The sequence below is a fragment of the Myxocyprinus asiaticus genome, chromosome 13 (assembly GCF_019703515.2).
Source record: "Myxocyprinus asiaticus isolate MX2 ecotype Aquarium Trade chromosome 13, UBuf_Myxa_2, whole genome shotgun sequence".
NCBI classification, from domain to species: domain Eukaryota; kingdom Metazoa; phylum Chordata; class Actinopteri; order Cypriniformes; family Catostomidae; genus Myxocyprinus; species Myxocyprinus asiaticus.
Window position 1 is genome coordinate 39,500,333 of NC_059356.1, and position 13,287 is coordinate 39,513,619.

Genomic DNA, 13,287 nt, shown 5'->3' on the forward strand with positions numbered 1-13,287 from the left:
ACAGAAAAATATCTCAGCTCATTAGGTTTTTAAAATGCAAGTGGATGATGATCTGACTTTTGAAGCTCCAAAAGTCACAGACAGTCAGCATAAACATCATCCATACAACTACAGCGGTTAAATTAATGCGGTTAATGTCTTCTAAAGCGATACGAAGCTTCTGTACAGCATTCCTTCTACTCAGTTGTAAACAGTGCTGCTCTTCTGGGTGTGTCACACGTGCGTCAGTTCTTGGGTGTCTCACGTGCCAACGCGATTGTGTCACACGCTCATACCACTGCTGACCGGAAGTGATGATTTAATGTTAAAAAGTACTGAAATATTTATCTTTTTCACACCAAAAGCGATTAGAAGATATTATTTTAACCACTGAAGTTGTGTAGATGATGTTTTACTGACTATCTGTGATTTTTTTTTTTGAGCTTTAAAGGTCTGATCACCATCCACTTACATTTTAAGGTCCTACTTAGCTGAGATATTTTTCTGTATTTCTTCAAATGTGTTCTGCTGAAGAAAGAAAGTCATACACATCTGGAATGGCATGAGGGTGAGTAAATTATAAGAGAATTTTCATTTTTGGGTGAACTAACCCTTTAAAGGTGCTCTTGAGTCATTTTTACCACTTAAAGAAACTAAAGAAATGAACTTTTTACAAATATGTGTAAAATTGACGTACATTCATTATAGAGAGCATTTGATAGGACAAAAATCTGTGTAGTGCAGGATGTCATCAATATTTTTAGTATTTGTTTCTAGAAAAGAAGGCCTGTCAATTTTAAATGTGTATATTAAGGGGATTGTATCACATATAAATGTCCTTAAAGCAAACAAACATGGGCTTAAAGCCTGAAAAAAATATTTTTATTTCATGGGGTCTTTAATAAAATACTTTAATATAATATTTCTTACATACAAAATGTATTATATAATGAGTATATTTAAAGGGACCATGACATGAGGAATAAAATTTCCCTCGATCTTTTGACAGATAAGAAGAGGTCATTGTACTGTAAAAACATACTGTAATTTTCAGAAATCAACGTTTCCTCCTCAAAGCAAAAGAGCATAACAACTCATTCTCTACTTCCTCCACATTGTGATGTCACACTGTGGAAGACATTTGCATCTGACCGCCGCCACAACAACACATCAGTGCCTACTTTACCCCTTCACTTCCATAGCCCCGCCCAGTAGTGGTGAGCAGTGAGATGGCAAGGAGAGAGCAGGTCAGTCAAGAGCAGAGAGCCAATCGTAACAGTGGGCATTAACTGTCAAGTCTTAAAGGAGAAGCAGCACCAAAACAAAGTGTTTTCTGAAAGAAGGTCAAAATGAGGGTGGAAAATTATCATGTTTTACAAATATATGGATAACTATTTTTTTTATTTTTTTCGGTGAAATAAAACCTTTATTTATGTTGTGTACCTCAAGGAACATTTTAAAATAAAAAAAGCATGTCATGACACCTTTAATACAAATTTTTATACAAATTGTAATAAAATAAAGCTGATTTTCAAAAACTACAGATTATGTAATGCCTAATGGGCCGTTCACACCAAATGTGCTGTTTTTTTAATTGTTTTTCTGAGATGGACGTTGCACTGCGTCTCACAGAGAAGTGCCATGTTTAGATGCTGTGTGAAGTTAAAAATAATTTCAACTTTTAAAAACACGTCTCAAGACACCTCCACTCTGTTATATGTTCTGGTCTGTGTGTAGTTTTTTGCGTTCAGTCTGAATGGCCCCTAATCCCCTCTTTAGAATAATGAAACACATTGGAAATGTGATTTCAGAATGCATTTGTTCATACATTCTTTTAGGTTGTTTATTCATTTTAATACATTTTGAGGATCAGAGCCATTAATTTCACACATACGTTGGCCTGTGCTCATTTCCTCTTTAATTCACTGATTCAAGGACATTATATCATCTTGTTCTGCATCATAGTAAGCTGTTTATGAAATTACAGCTATCCTTTCTTCAATCAGCATGTCCTCTGGTTGTGTTTTGTTCCTGTTTTCCCTCATACATTAGTGTTATGTCAAGGTTAGGCCATATCAGATTCAGCTGTTAAAAAAAGAGGAAGGAAAGAGTGAATTAGATGATTGCAGTCATTTGTGTGTTGCTACGCCTCTCTGACATGACAAAAAGACATCACCTTTCGTGCTGCTGTTCCTGGTATTGCAGAGCAGGGACTGTGTGACATGTGTAGCTTGGCCTTTGAAGTGGGCATGCAGAAATGGCACGGTTGGCCAGAGAGGACATTTCCATTTTCCAGAGCACTGAGCCATAAGGAAAAAGAGAGGCAGAAGCTCTTTTCCAAAACCTAGTGAACTGCCAACATTTTATGGCATCATGCGTCATACGCAAAGGCTGTTCTAGACAGTAGGCAGCAAAAATAAGGTACCTAATTTTGGCCAAAATCTAAGGAAGTGTTGCATGTTTCCTTTGTGGTTGAAGCCTAATAAGGTAAAATAAAATTATTTTTGTTGTAGTGTTGCATGTTTCCTTTTTGGTTGAAGCATCACAGGTGCCACACTACAACAAAAATAATTTTCTTAATCAGTATTTTTGTCTTGCTTTCCATTATAAGATATTTACATATTCTTAAATCAAGATAAATTGCCATGAAAAGCAAAATGACATGAGATATTAAAGGGATAGTTCACCCAAAAATGAAAATTCTCTCATCATTTACTCACCCTTATGCCATATGTTTGACTATTTTCTTCAGCAGAACACAAAGATTTTTAGAAGAATATTTCAGCTCTGTTGGTCCATACAATGTACCTGAATGGTGATCAGACCTTTGTAGCTCCAAAATCCATACACTCCAGTTGTTAAATCCATATCTTCAGAAGCGATATGATAGATGTGAGTGAGAAACAGATTAAACTTTAAGTCCCCTTTTTACTCTAAATCTCCACTTTCACTTTTACATCTGACAGTCACATGTGGTGCCTGTTTAGTTTCACTTTCACATCTGAAAGTGAAAGTGGAGATTTAGAGTAAAAAAGCACTTTCTGTTTTTCACCCACACCTATTACATCACTTCTGAAGATATGGATTTAAACACTGGAGTTATATGGATTACTTTTATGATTCCTTTATGTGATTTTTGGAGTTACAAATGTCTGATCACCATTCACTTGCATTGAATGGACCTACAGAGCTGAGATATTCAAAAAATCTTTGTTTGTGTTCTGCTGATGAAAGAAAGTCATACACATCTGGGATGGGATGAGGATGAGTAAATGATGAGAGAATTTTTATTTTTGGGTGAACTATCCCTTTAAGTCTTCATTTCAGAGAAATTTGGCGAAAGTTAGTTAGGATTTCGGCTTAAAACAAGAAACTATTTGTCAATGGGGTAAGAAAAATAAACTTTTTTCCCCTTTAAATTAAGTTCTCACTCCACTGGCAATAGTTCTTTCTTTAATCTCAATAAATAAAGCATTAATCTCAATAAGTATGGTTAGATTTCTCTGAAAAAGACTGATAAGACCCAAGATGACTTAGGGGAGTGACATAAAATATGTATTTAATATTAATTTTATGTGCACAGCAAACTACAGACAAACATTGTAAATATGTAGCAATATTAGGTGCTTTATTATATACAGTTATATACAAAGTGCAAGATAAGGATTATATACAACTTATACTTGTAACAAGACTTAATATTTTCTTCAGTGAAAATGATTTTGTTTTATAGATGTTTTGATATTTTTACAGGAACCAAGAAAAAAAAAAAAAAAAAAATATATATATATATATATATATATATATATATATATATATATATATATATATATATATATATATATATATAAAGAAAATGTTTTTGTAGTGCAAACGATAGAAATGTCTATTATAAATATATTTCATTCAATAGTGAAAAGTATTGATGAATGGTTTAATTTTGAACAAAAACTTGCTATTTTATATTTTAAATGAACGAACAAACGAACGAATAAACGAACGAATGAATTACAATATAAAAATAGCAAATTTTTGGTTGAGGGATACTGGAGCAGAAGCCGCATCTGAAGCACCAGATCACAATTATTAGTACACAGATGAGGCATGCATGTTCAGTATTTACAAAAGCTTTTATTGTACGTAAATCTTTATTTGCATGCAGCATTATCGCACAGGAAGTCAGCATGTTGTTTTCAAGAGTTTCAGTACCCTAGGATCGGACACATTATGCAGACTCACTGACAACCTTCCCTTATGGCGTGACTGCAAGCCCATTGCATCAGCAGCGTGGGAGATCTGGGTTTGGATCCTGTGAAAAATGTGCATAATCAGTGATGTGCTTGATTTGTAGGTTGAATTTTTCCCTCTAACATTACATTGTTTCTCCACTGATGGTTAGGTTTAGGATCAGGTTCGCTGTATTACATCCTGTACAGCTGAAAACAACTCGCTTTACAACTCGCTTTTGGCGCCCCTCTGTGGACATTACACCCGGAAAATGGAGCTTCCACATGGCTATACACCCAACAACACTTACAGCTTTGGCCACTGGGAGCAGTGTTTCAAATTCCAACAAGCACAGACCAATTTTAGCTAAAGAAACATCAACCTACTGTTTCTGATTTCATTGTGAGATCAGTCTGTTGCATTTGTGTGTATTGTTTGTACACTCCAGCCATGTTATCACCAGGGGAGCATTAACGCATGGGCTTATACGGTCTGAAGCCCAGGGGCCTACAACTCCCATGGGGCCCAGCTAGCGGCCATGGGGCCCATTTTCCCCTATCCATGTTTGTGGGAGGAGCGCATTTAAATGCTTTCAGCAGGAGACGTGGTTGTTGACATGGAGACAGTGCGCAGCCATTAAAGGTGTCCATGTAGTGCTTGTTCACTGCACAGCTGTTCCAGTTGTTTAGACTGTGAATGGATTTTATGTTCTGTCAAAACATTTAACAAGCTTAAGCTTTTAGCAGAAGGAAGAGAAAAGAAATGTTGGGTTGTGCCTGGAGCAGAGGAAGTTAGAAACACAAACCACAGCTTTTTGAAGCCGTTTTCAAAAGGAACACATCCCAGACATCTCGGAGAGTCACAATGCGATTATCGTTAACGAAGATTAAAATGAAAAATTATGAAAATATTTTTGTTAAATAATATAAAAATCAACATAACTAAGAAAAACTGTAACTTAATGACATTTTCATTCAAGACGTCAAAACTTAAAGAAAATAAAACTGACCACAAGTAAATGTTAAACCATATCCACACTAATTCATTTCTTTCAGTTTCTCACAGCATCATTTTCAAAAGTATGCAGTAATGTAGAGCGTTTTCAAAATGCTCCATTTATGGTGGAGGAAAATAGTGTTCCATTGTGGATGAGAGGCATAAACATAGTGAAATTAATGTGTTTTCAAACAAAAATTTATTATTTTGAAAATGGCCTTAGTTTTAGTATTGGATGCACAGTACAATTTGAAACCTTTTTGCCTTAATTAAACATGAAAATGCCACTATATAGCAGTAACGTTAGATTACATTTCTCAAGGCTAACATATTTAAATTATGTCTGTTAATGCAATTACTTTGGCAGCCCTTAAAAACTAAAATAAAAACTAAATATACTGAGAAACTGAAACAAATTAGAAAGCAATAAAAATTTGATTAAAAATCGAATTGTAATAACCCTTAAGAGAAAAGACATGTTCAATACACAAAATATTTAAAGACAGATGCTAAGAATTGCAAACTACTACCTCACTCAAGCCACACATTTAGATTTCCGTACATTTGTTTTGGACATTGTGACATTTTATGGAGGAGCGATGACTTCCAGCACATCGAGTTTTAATATTCAGAGACTTTAGTGCAATAACACCTACTCAGACACAATCCTCAATTTTGCTGTTTGTTTTTTGGATAGGGCAGGGCTGGTGGGCCGTCGAGTGCAACTTTATGAACTGCGGCCCTGCACTTAACATTCTTGTGTTGTCATGTCACAGGTTTTTCTTTGTATTCTGGGGCTACCATGGCAAACCAGTCTCTTATTTTGTTCTTATCCTGTCATTCTTTTTAATGCAATAAAAAAAAAAAGAAGCATGTTTGAAAAACCTGTGACGCATTTCTCAAGTTGTTTCGTCACAGAACAAAAGATGTTTTACGAAATATGTTTTCAGACAGTTCAGGTGTTCAGATATTGCTTTTCATTCAGATACTCATTTTCATTATGTTCATTCAAATTAATGATAGACCTGTTAATCGGCCAGGCCGATATTTGTGTTTTATTTTTGTGTTTATCTTATATATACACTTTCAATATTAGTATCGGCATCAGCGATAGAAAACTGGACATTTAATGGGCAATTAATTGCACTGAAAATGTAATGTTTATTGATATTCCTCTTAATTTAAAGCTGAAGTATGTCATTTCTGCGCCATCAAATGGAATGACAAAAATAAACTTTGAAATAGACCCTTAACTCACGCAATTGGTTGAGTAATGTTGTTGGGGTGGGTCTAAGTGGGTCGCTCTAAACAAACACAGGAATTTTCAAAATGCCAGAGAGAAAGAATGCTTACAGTTTTGAAAAAATTAACCAATGAATGGCTTGCATATAGTTGTCTCAAGCTGGGATAGGAGAAAGTACTTTAACACGAAAACATTACGTACATCAGCTTTAACTAGTGCATTTTACAAATCACATGTTAACATGAGCAATTGCATTTAATTTCAAAATGATCTGTGTTGTTCCATTCGTTTGCACTAGATTCTGATTGTTCCATTAATGCAATACAGGCGTTGTCACGTCTCCAGCTAATTAAGTGTAATACAATTAGTCTCTCTTAGATGTGAATCTGGGTCCTTCATTGCCATGGGGACAGATTTGTTCTTTGGAGTTTGTGAAAGCGTTAGAACCAAACTTTCTTATGCGCGTATTATTGGGTGAGCAAATGATTGTGAAACACCTCTGCGTATCAGAAATGGCTATAATTAGACCATGGACACATCGCTATGAAATGAAATACGTCTCCTCATCTGCCTACGCATAAGCATAGATAAAACTTGAATGAAATTTCAGCATATTAAACATTCATGGAGTATTGTTTTTCCAAACATCAGTAGAGGAACCAGTACCTGATTAATTGTGAAAGTATGCAAGACTTGGCATTCTCGTGTGTGCATGACCTCCAGTTTACCTGCTTGAGTGACATAGAAACAGAGAGAGAATGATGATGGGACTGGACATTAAATATAAATGTTAAATGTTAAAGTCAATACATGTACACACAGTTTTCTATTTCTTAAAACAACTAGAATCAAGTCACCAGCTTTCCTACTGTAACTACCATAATGAGTAGTTATAGTACTACATAGTATTTCATATACTAAAATTTGCATTTTGCTACCTTCACATGCATTTGTTATGTTTATTACTTATCATTTTTAAAATGTTTTGGACACAAAATTATAATTGTCATTGATTATATTTTATAATATATATTAAAACGGCTCTCTTGAATTCTTAATCACATCATTCTGCATCAAATATTCTTGCAAATATGATGATATGATGCAAATATGATGATTTGATCCCCCATTTTCCTACATAGCTGTGCTTGTGTCATGTCTCTCATATCACTCCTTTTCACATAATATAATAATTTCAACTCAAAACATTAATACTTATAATCAGGATAATGTACAGTCCACTGGTCATTATGACAAAATAAACCCCTCCAGGGTGATACAAGACCCCTCAGTGGTGCGGATCAGGGTTTATTTTGCAATATCAGCCAGCTGAACTGCATTTCCTGTCTTTGTATTATTTGATAGAAAGTCACTGAACTACATGTACTATATTTAAAGATGACTTATTAAGGTCATAGTGGGTTGAACGAACCTTAGGCAATCTGTAATCTTTACTACTGTTTACAGATCAAACCTGCACAGTGGCCAAACAACCATTTTATTAGGGTTAATCACATATTAACCCTTTAAGTCAATTATTAATTGTTTAAAACCATTCTAGTTGCTCAAACATTTCTGACAGCTAATTCCATAAAATAGCTTTGATTTCATGCTGAAAAGCAACAAATGTTGAACCACCTGTTTTTTTTTTTCCTTTATAAACATGCTGCATGGACGTCTTCGACTGTTGCGGTATGTCTCGCTGTTGTTTCAGCGTCACGAGTAGGAGTGCTGGCGTTTTAAGGCACCTATTCTGTTCCACTCATTACGTTCGGAGTGCCATCGGACTGAACGCCATTTAATGTGCTGCTTCCAAATTTTGCCAAAAAAATACAAATAATACACTGGAAGATGGCACAAAAGGAAAATATTTTGTTCATCAATTCACCCCATGCTCTTTACCTATTAAATGCACAGCAGAGATAAAAGTCTTCTCATCAAACGCAAGGCCCGTACCCAGCAAGATGGTTTTGGTCATTTAGCCCAGGCACAGGAGAAAATGTATCCCCCTTTCCACTGCAATCAAAAGCTTTCAGGCCAGTTTATTGACTGAGTTTGAGACGAAACCTTCAAATTTATCTGGCCTGAAAAATTAGCGAAGATCTAGCCAAGCAACATTAATGCGAATTCTTAGAAGAGAACATTTAGACGTAAGCCACTCTATCCTGTTACACCTGGTGTCCATGGATGACACGTTTATTTGGTTAGTATGTTCTCCTTGAGGACTTTAATGATGTGACTGAGTTTGTTTGTGAAACGTCCAGGATGGTACATTGTATTTGTACACAAACATGTATTTTTATGTTGATGTTCAAAAAGGTTGGCACATCTTTCTCCAATCCTTGGAGATAAAAGTAATCTCATATCTGCAAATATGTGGTGTATGGTGAGTGCCTGGACCCAGGAAGCGTAGTTAACCAGGGATAGTTCAGCAAAAATATAATTTACTCACCCTCATATTGTTCCAACCCATTTGACTTTAATTCTTCTGTGGAACACAGAAAGAGATATTAAGTAGAATGTTAGCTTCAGTTACTATTCACTATAATTGTATAGAAAAAAAGATGCAATAAATGGGAATGGTGACTACGACTACTGAAACATAATAGCCATTTGATTCTCTGCCTCACAGTCTCAAAGGGTTTCCTCAAAAGACTGATGACATCAAGAGGTGCCTTACCCATCAAGGATACATGACAAATCATTACACCTCTAATACCAAGCTTATCCCTTTCAAAAGTCTGGTATGAATCCCAGATAAAAGCCTAGGAAAAAGCCTACAAACAGAAACAGTTTTACGATGTGAGAACTTCAGGCCCACCCCACCCCCTTTACGCTGAATTGTACCTCTGTTTTGTATTTTCTGTTTTCTTTTCCATCTCAACCTTTCAGTGGGCCTATTATCTGAACGAGTAATGCCAAAGCCTTATGGTTATGTCAACAAGTTCCTCTCTGTATTTTCTGGACAGCTCAGAAGATTGAAGTGGCTGACGTTGCCACAAAAATGTTCTGTCCAGAAGCAACAGAGATCTAGTCCATAACACATTTTGCAGTATGACATCGGCCCTGGTTGGAAGAATATGAAAGTTGCGTCATAACTCTGCTGCATTAGTATTTGTCCAAGAACAGATTATGTGATGAATTTGAAACTGTTTACAACATACTGTACATTTTACAACATGCTGCGAAAATGAACCAGGCAGCACGTCCCGCGTTTGAGCAAAATTTTGTGGTTTTCTCCTCATTTTAGTTTTACAGTGCGGTTTAGAGTGCCTCACATTCGCAGATCAAGAGCTTGACTTAATTTTGCTTTCCCACTTAAGTGAGATGGACTGTAAAAACAATGTTTTCGTGGATTTCAAAATTGGATTTTTATCATCTAAATGAAACAGCGGTGGTCCTTTTAGGAAAATGGTCATAAAAACTGTGCAGACTGTGCCATGCTGTCTTTTTTCTCAACTGAACTTCTTTAAATACCCATTATAAACTTCAAGTTTTATTTGTAGCCATTTCCATGTGTTTACGCATGTTTTTTTTGTCTAGTTGTACAAAAGTGTCCTCAAAAGCCCTATAAAACGGATTTGAGTTTGGTAAGGGCAACCAAACCGTGTTCCTCAAAGGATGTCCTGTGTGGTCGATGTTGTTCCACAATATGGCGTCTGTTCCCTGTCATAAGCTGCCTAACAGATAACACAGATAACATGGCCTTTTTAGCCCAGAATGTCGTCGCGTGTTCCGTTGACTAAATAATGTATATTGTGTGCTGTAAAAAACAAAAAAAAAAACACTTACAGTTGTGTATTTCCAAGCTTCTCAAAAGCCTAGTTTTCTCTTCCTTATAATACGTACTATCACCGTCAAGTGATGTGTTGGCAAAATTGATTGTCAACCTGTACATTCGCTAGGTTTCTTTCTGTTTGGTGCCTTTTAAGAAATTTTTCAGGTTCAGTACAAATTAATCTCTAACGTTTAATCTCTAATGCAACCTGGTCTCATAGTGAAAATGTGACACTACATAAATTTTTGCAAAACTTGTTATACATGCCTCCAGGTACAATTACCTGCAGTTTCCTGGTGAAATGAACATTAAAGCTGCAACAACAACTGTGTGTTTTATTCACTTTCACTCAAATCATGACTTTTAATGGCTGATTATGACTTTATAAATACTTGTTTTTCTCTCCATTACTCAGACCCTTATAATTTATGATATCGACACACTTTAACTGTAACGCATCTTTTGAAAAACTTTAAATTGTAATGCTTGTATTACAGACCCACCTACATATATACACTTATTCCTAAATGAATAGCTTGTGCAGTAGCTCACCTCATAAAGTGTTGGACTTTGAGTTGGAGGACCATCCATGAAAATCAGAAAATGTGCTTTTTAATTTTGCTTCTGCATTTTAAAACACTAATGGATAAGTTTAGGCATTGATTAGGTAAAGATGTCTTTTGTAACGTCTCATTCATATTTGAAAACATTATTGGTTAGGTTCAGGCAAAAGTTTTAGGTTAGGGAGCTAAAATTCAATCTAAAACTTCATCTGAATGTGACACCATTTTGCTCGCAGCTGGACATTTCACCGGAAAACTGCAGCCAAATGTGTTATACAGAATGTAAATTTTGAATTGCAAAAATGTTGTCATGTTCATGTAAATTTCATGAGATCAGGCTGGTTCATTACTATAAATGTGATTTTTGTATTGTTTTTATACACTGAGGGACTATTTGACACTGCCGATAGCAATGTGATCACATGGGAAATTGGTGCTATCACATGTTCTGGTATCCTGACATCAATCTCATTCTGCTGAGTTACTGACAAGCACCATCTCCCATCAGGTATTTTTGCTTCAGTTCAAGTGTGTTTACCTTTTCTCGTGGCAATACTTCAGAGACATCTTTCCCTCTAAGATTAAATTTTGACAGTCAGGTTTAGGGTTGGAGTTTGGGCTGGGGCTAGAGGTGTAAAAATAAATATTGTATCGTATTGTATAGTATTGTATCGTATGATACGATGCTCACGGTTCAATCCCATATGTATCATACGATACATAAACATGTTATAGTGTAATTAAAACCAAGCAGCGCAATGTTGAGAGCTTCGAAACAGTCTCCTCCCCAGAGAGGCGGCTCTAAGTTGTTTGAACGGTTTAATGAATTGACAATAGTTATGATTCAACTTCATTCATTTATCAATACTTATTGAACCTCATTCAAGTCCCTGGAAATGGAACACTGTGTTAATAAAATGCACAAATGACAGTTTGCTCACACTTGTTATACTTACAGTAATCAAAGAATGTCTGAGAGAGGAGGAAATACATAAAGTGTTGATAGTACTGTACTTTTCTAACAGGATTTTTGCCTAAGTTCTGGTGACTCCTTCCTGGTCTGTTTTACATCCACTAATCTCTTTGTGTAAATATAGGTGGATGTGTCTTTTTGTCATTCAGAGTGCTCTACACACATATTTAACAAACATGTACACACATTACCAGAATTGTTTTCTCCATTATCGCCTCAGGACTGATTTTATCCATGCTGTCCAAGTGATTGACATATGTGACATTTCCAGTATCTAAAAATAATCCTCCTCCTCTTTATCCTTTCTTCTCCCTCAACCAGCAGATTGCTGCAGCAGATGCATAACTATCCCTCCCCAGTAACACATGCATTTGATCTTTGTCTGTTGAACTGGAAACATTTGGAATAAGTTTTAAGTGATTTTCGAAGTATTTCTCACGTTTTTCTTTCAGGGTATGAAGCCAGACAGTTTTTACAAAGTGAAAGTCCCAGAACTGAAAGAGATCATTGAAGGATGTATCCGGATGAACAAAGACGAAAGGTAACTTCAACATCTACAAAATCCTTCAATAAACAAAAAAAATCTGTACCCAAAGAACTGCAAGGGTGTGTATGTGTGCCAGCAGCCGTCATAATGTTTTAACACCTGCCAGACAGGTTTTTACTGTGTACACATTAAAATAACTATACCCAGATTCCAGTGCTTTTGACGTTTAAACAATACACCACAAAGGCTTCAAAACGGAGAGCCCTGCACAACACTGTTTTTGTTACAAAGCTGCAATGGTTGATATTTTTGTTCCACCCTGCGCTGATTAGGTGACACATGGTTACAGAATCAACAATGTCAAAGACACTAACTCGAACACTTTTTCAGATGTTGTCATGAGCACGCGTCCCTGGCCATTTGATATGACTTCTATTGTGTTACTGGGATTTTGGGCACTAGTCAGCCTGACTTCAAGTAAACACGCAACATATGACACAAAGTGATAAAGCGTCAATCAATTAAAACTGTCTATTCTATGTACATCTAAGTTTTTGTCCAAATGTGATGTGAAACATCTAATGTACAGTAGACTTTTGCCCAGTACTGTATTTATACAGTATATACAGTTTATATATATATATATATATATATATATATATATATATACACACACACACACACCGATCAGCCACAACATTAGAACCACCTGCCTAATATTGTGTAGGACCCCTCGTGCCACCAAAACAGCACCAACCCGCATCTCAGAATAACATTCTGAGATGCTATTCTTCTCACCACAATTGTACAGAGCGGTTATCTGAGATACTGTAGACTTTGTCAGTTCGAACCAGTCTGGCCATTCTCTGATATTTCCATCCGCAGAACTGCCGCTCACTGGATGTTTTTTGTTTTTGGTACCATTTGGAGTAAATTCTTGAGACTGTTGTGCGAGAAAATCCCAGGAGAAAAGCAGTTAGAGAAATACTCAAACCAGCCCATCTGGCACCAACAATCATGCCATGGTCCAAATCACTGAGA

At 36.0% G+C, this 13,287-nt stretch overlaps 1 protein-coding gene across 3 annotated transcripts in view; it reads left to right on the forward strand.

The window, feature by feature from the left end:
- LOC127450869 (serine/threonine-protein kinase WNK4-like) overlaps nt 1-13,287 on the forward strand; it is an 81,843-nt gene that overhangs the window by 47,423 nt on the left and 21,133 nt on the right. For all 3 annotated transcript variants that reach the window (XM_051715301.1, XM_051715303.1, XM_051715304.1), the window contains one exon: nt 12,212-12,300. In XM_051715301.1, the coding sequence (XP_051571261.1) occupies nt 12,212-12,300 (89 nt within the window). The remainder of the gene's footprint in view (nt 1-12,211; nt 12,301-13,287) is intronic.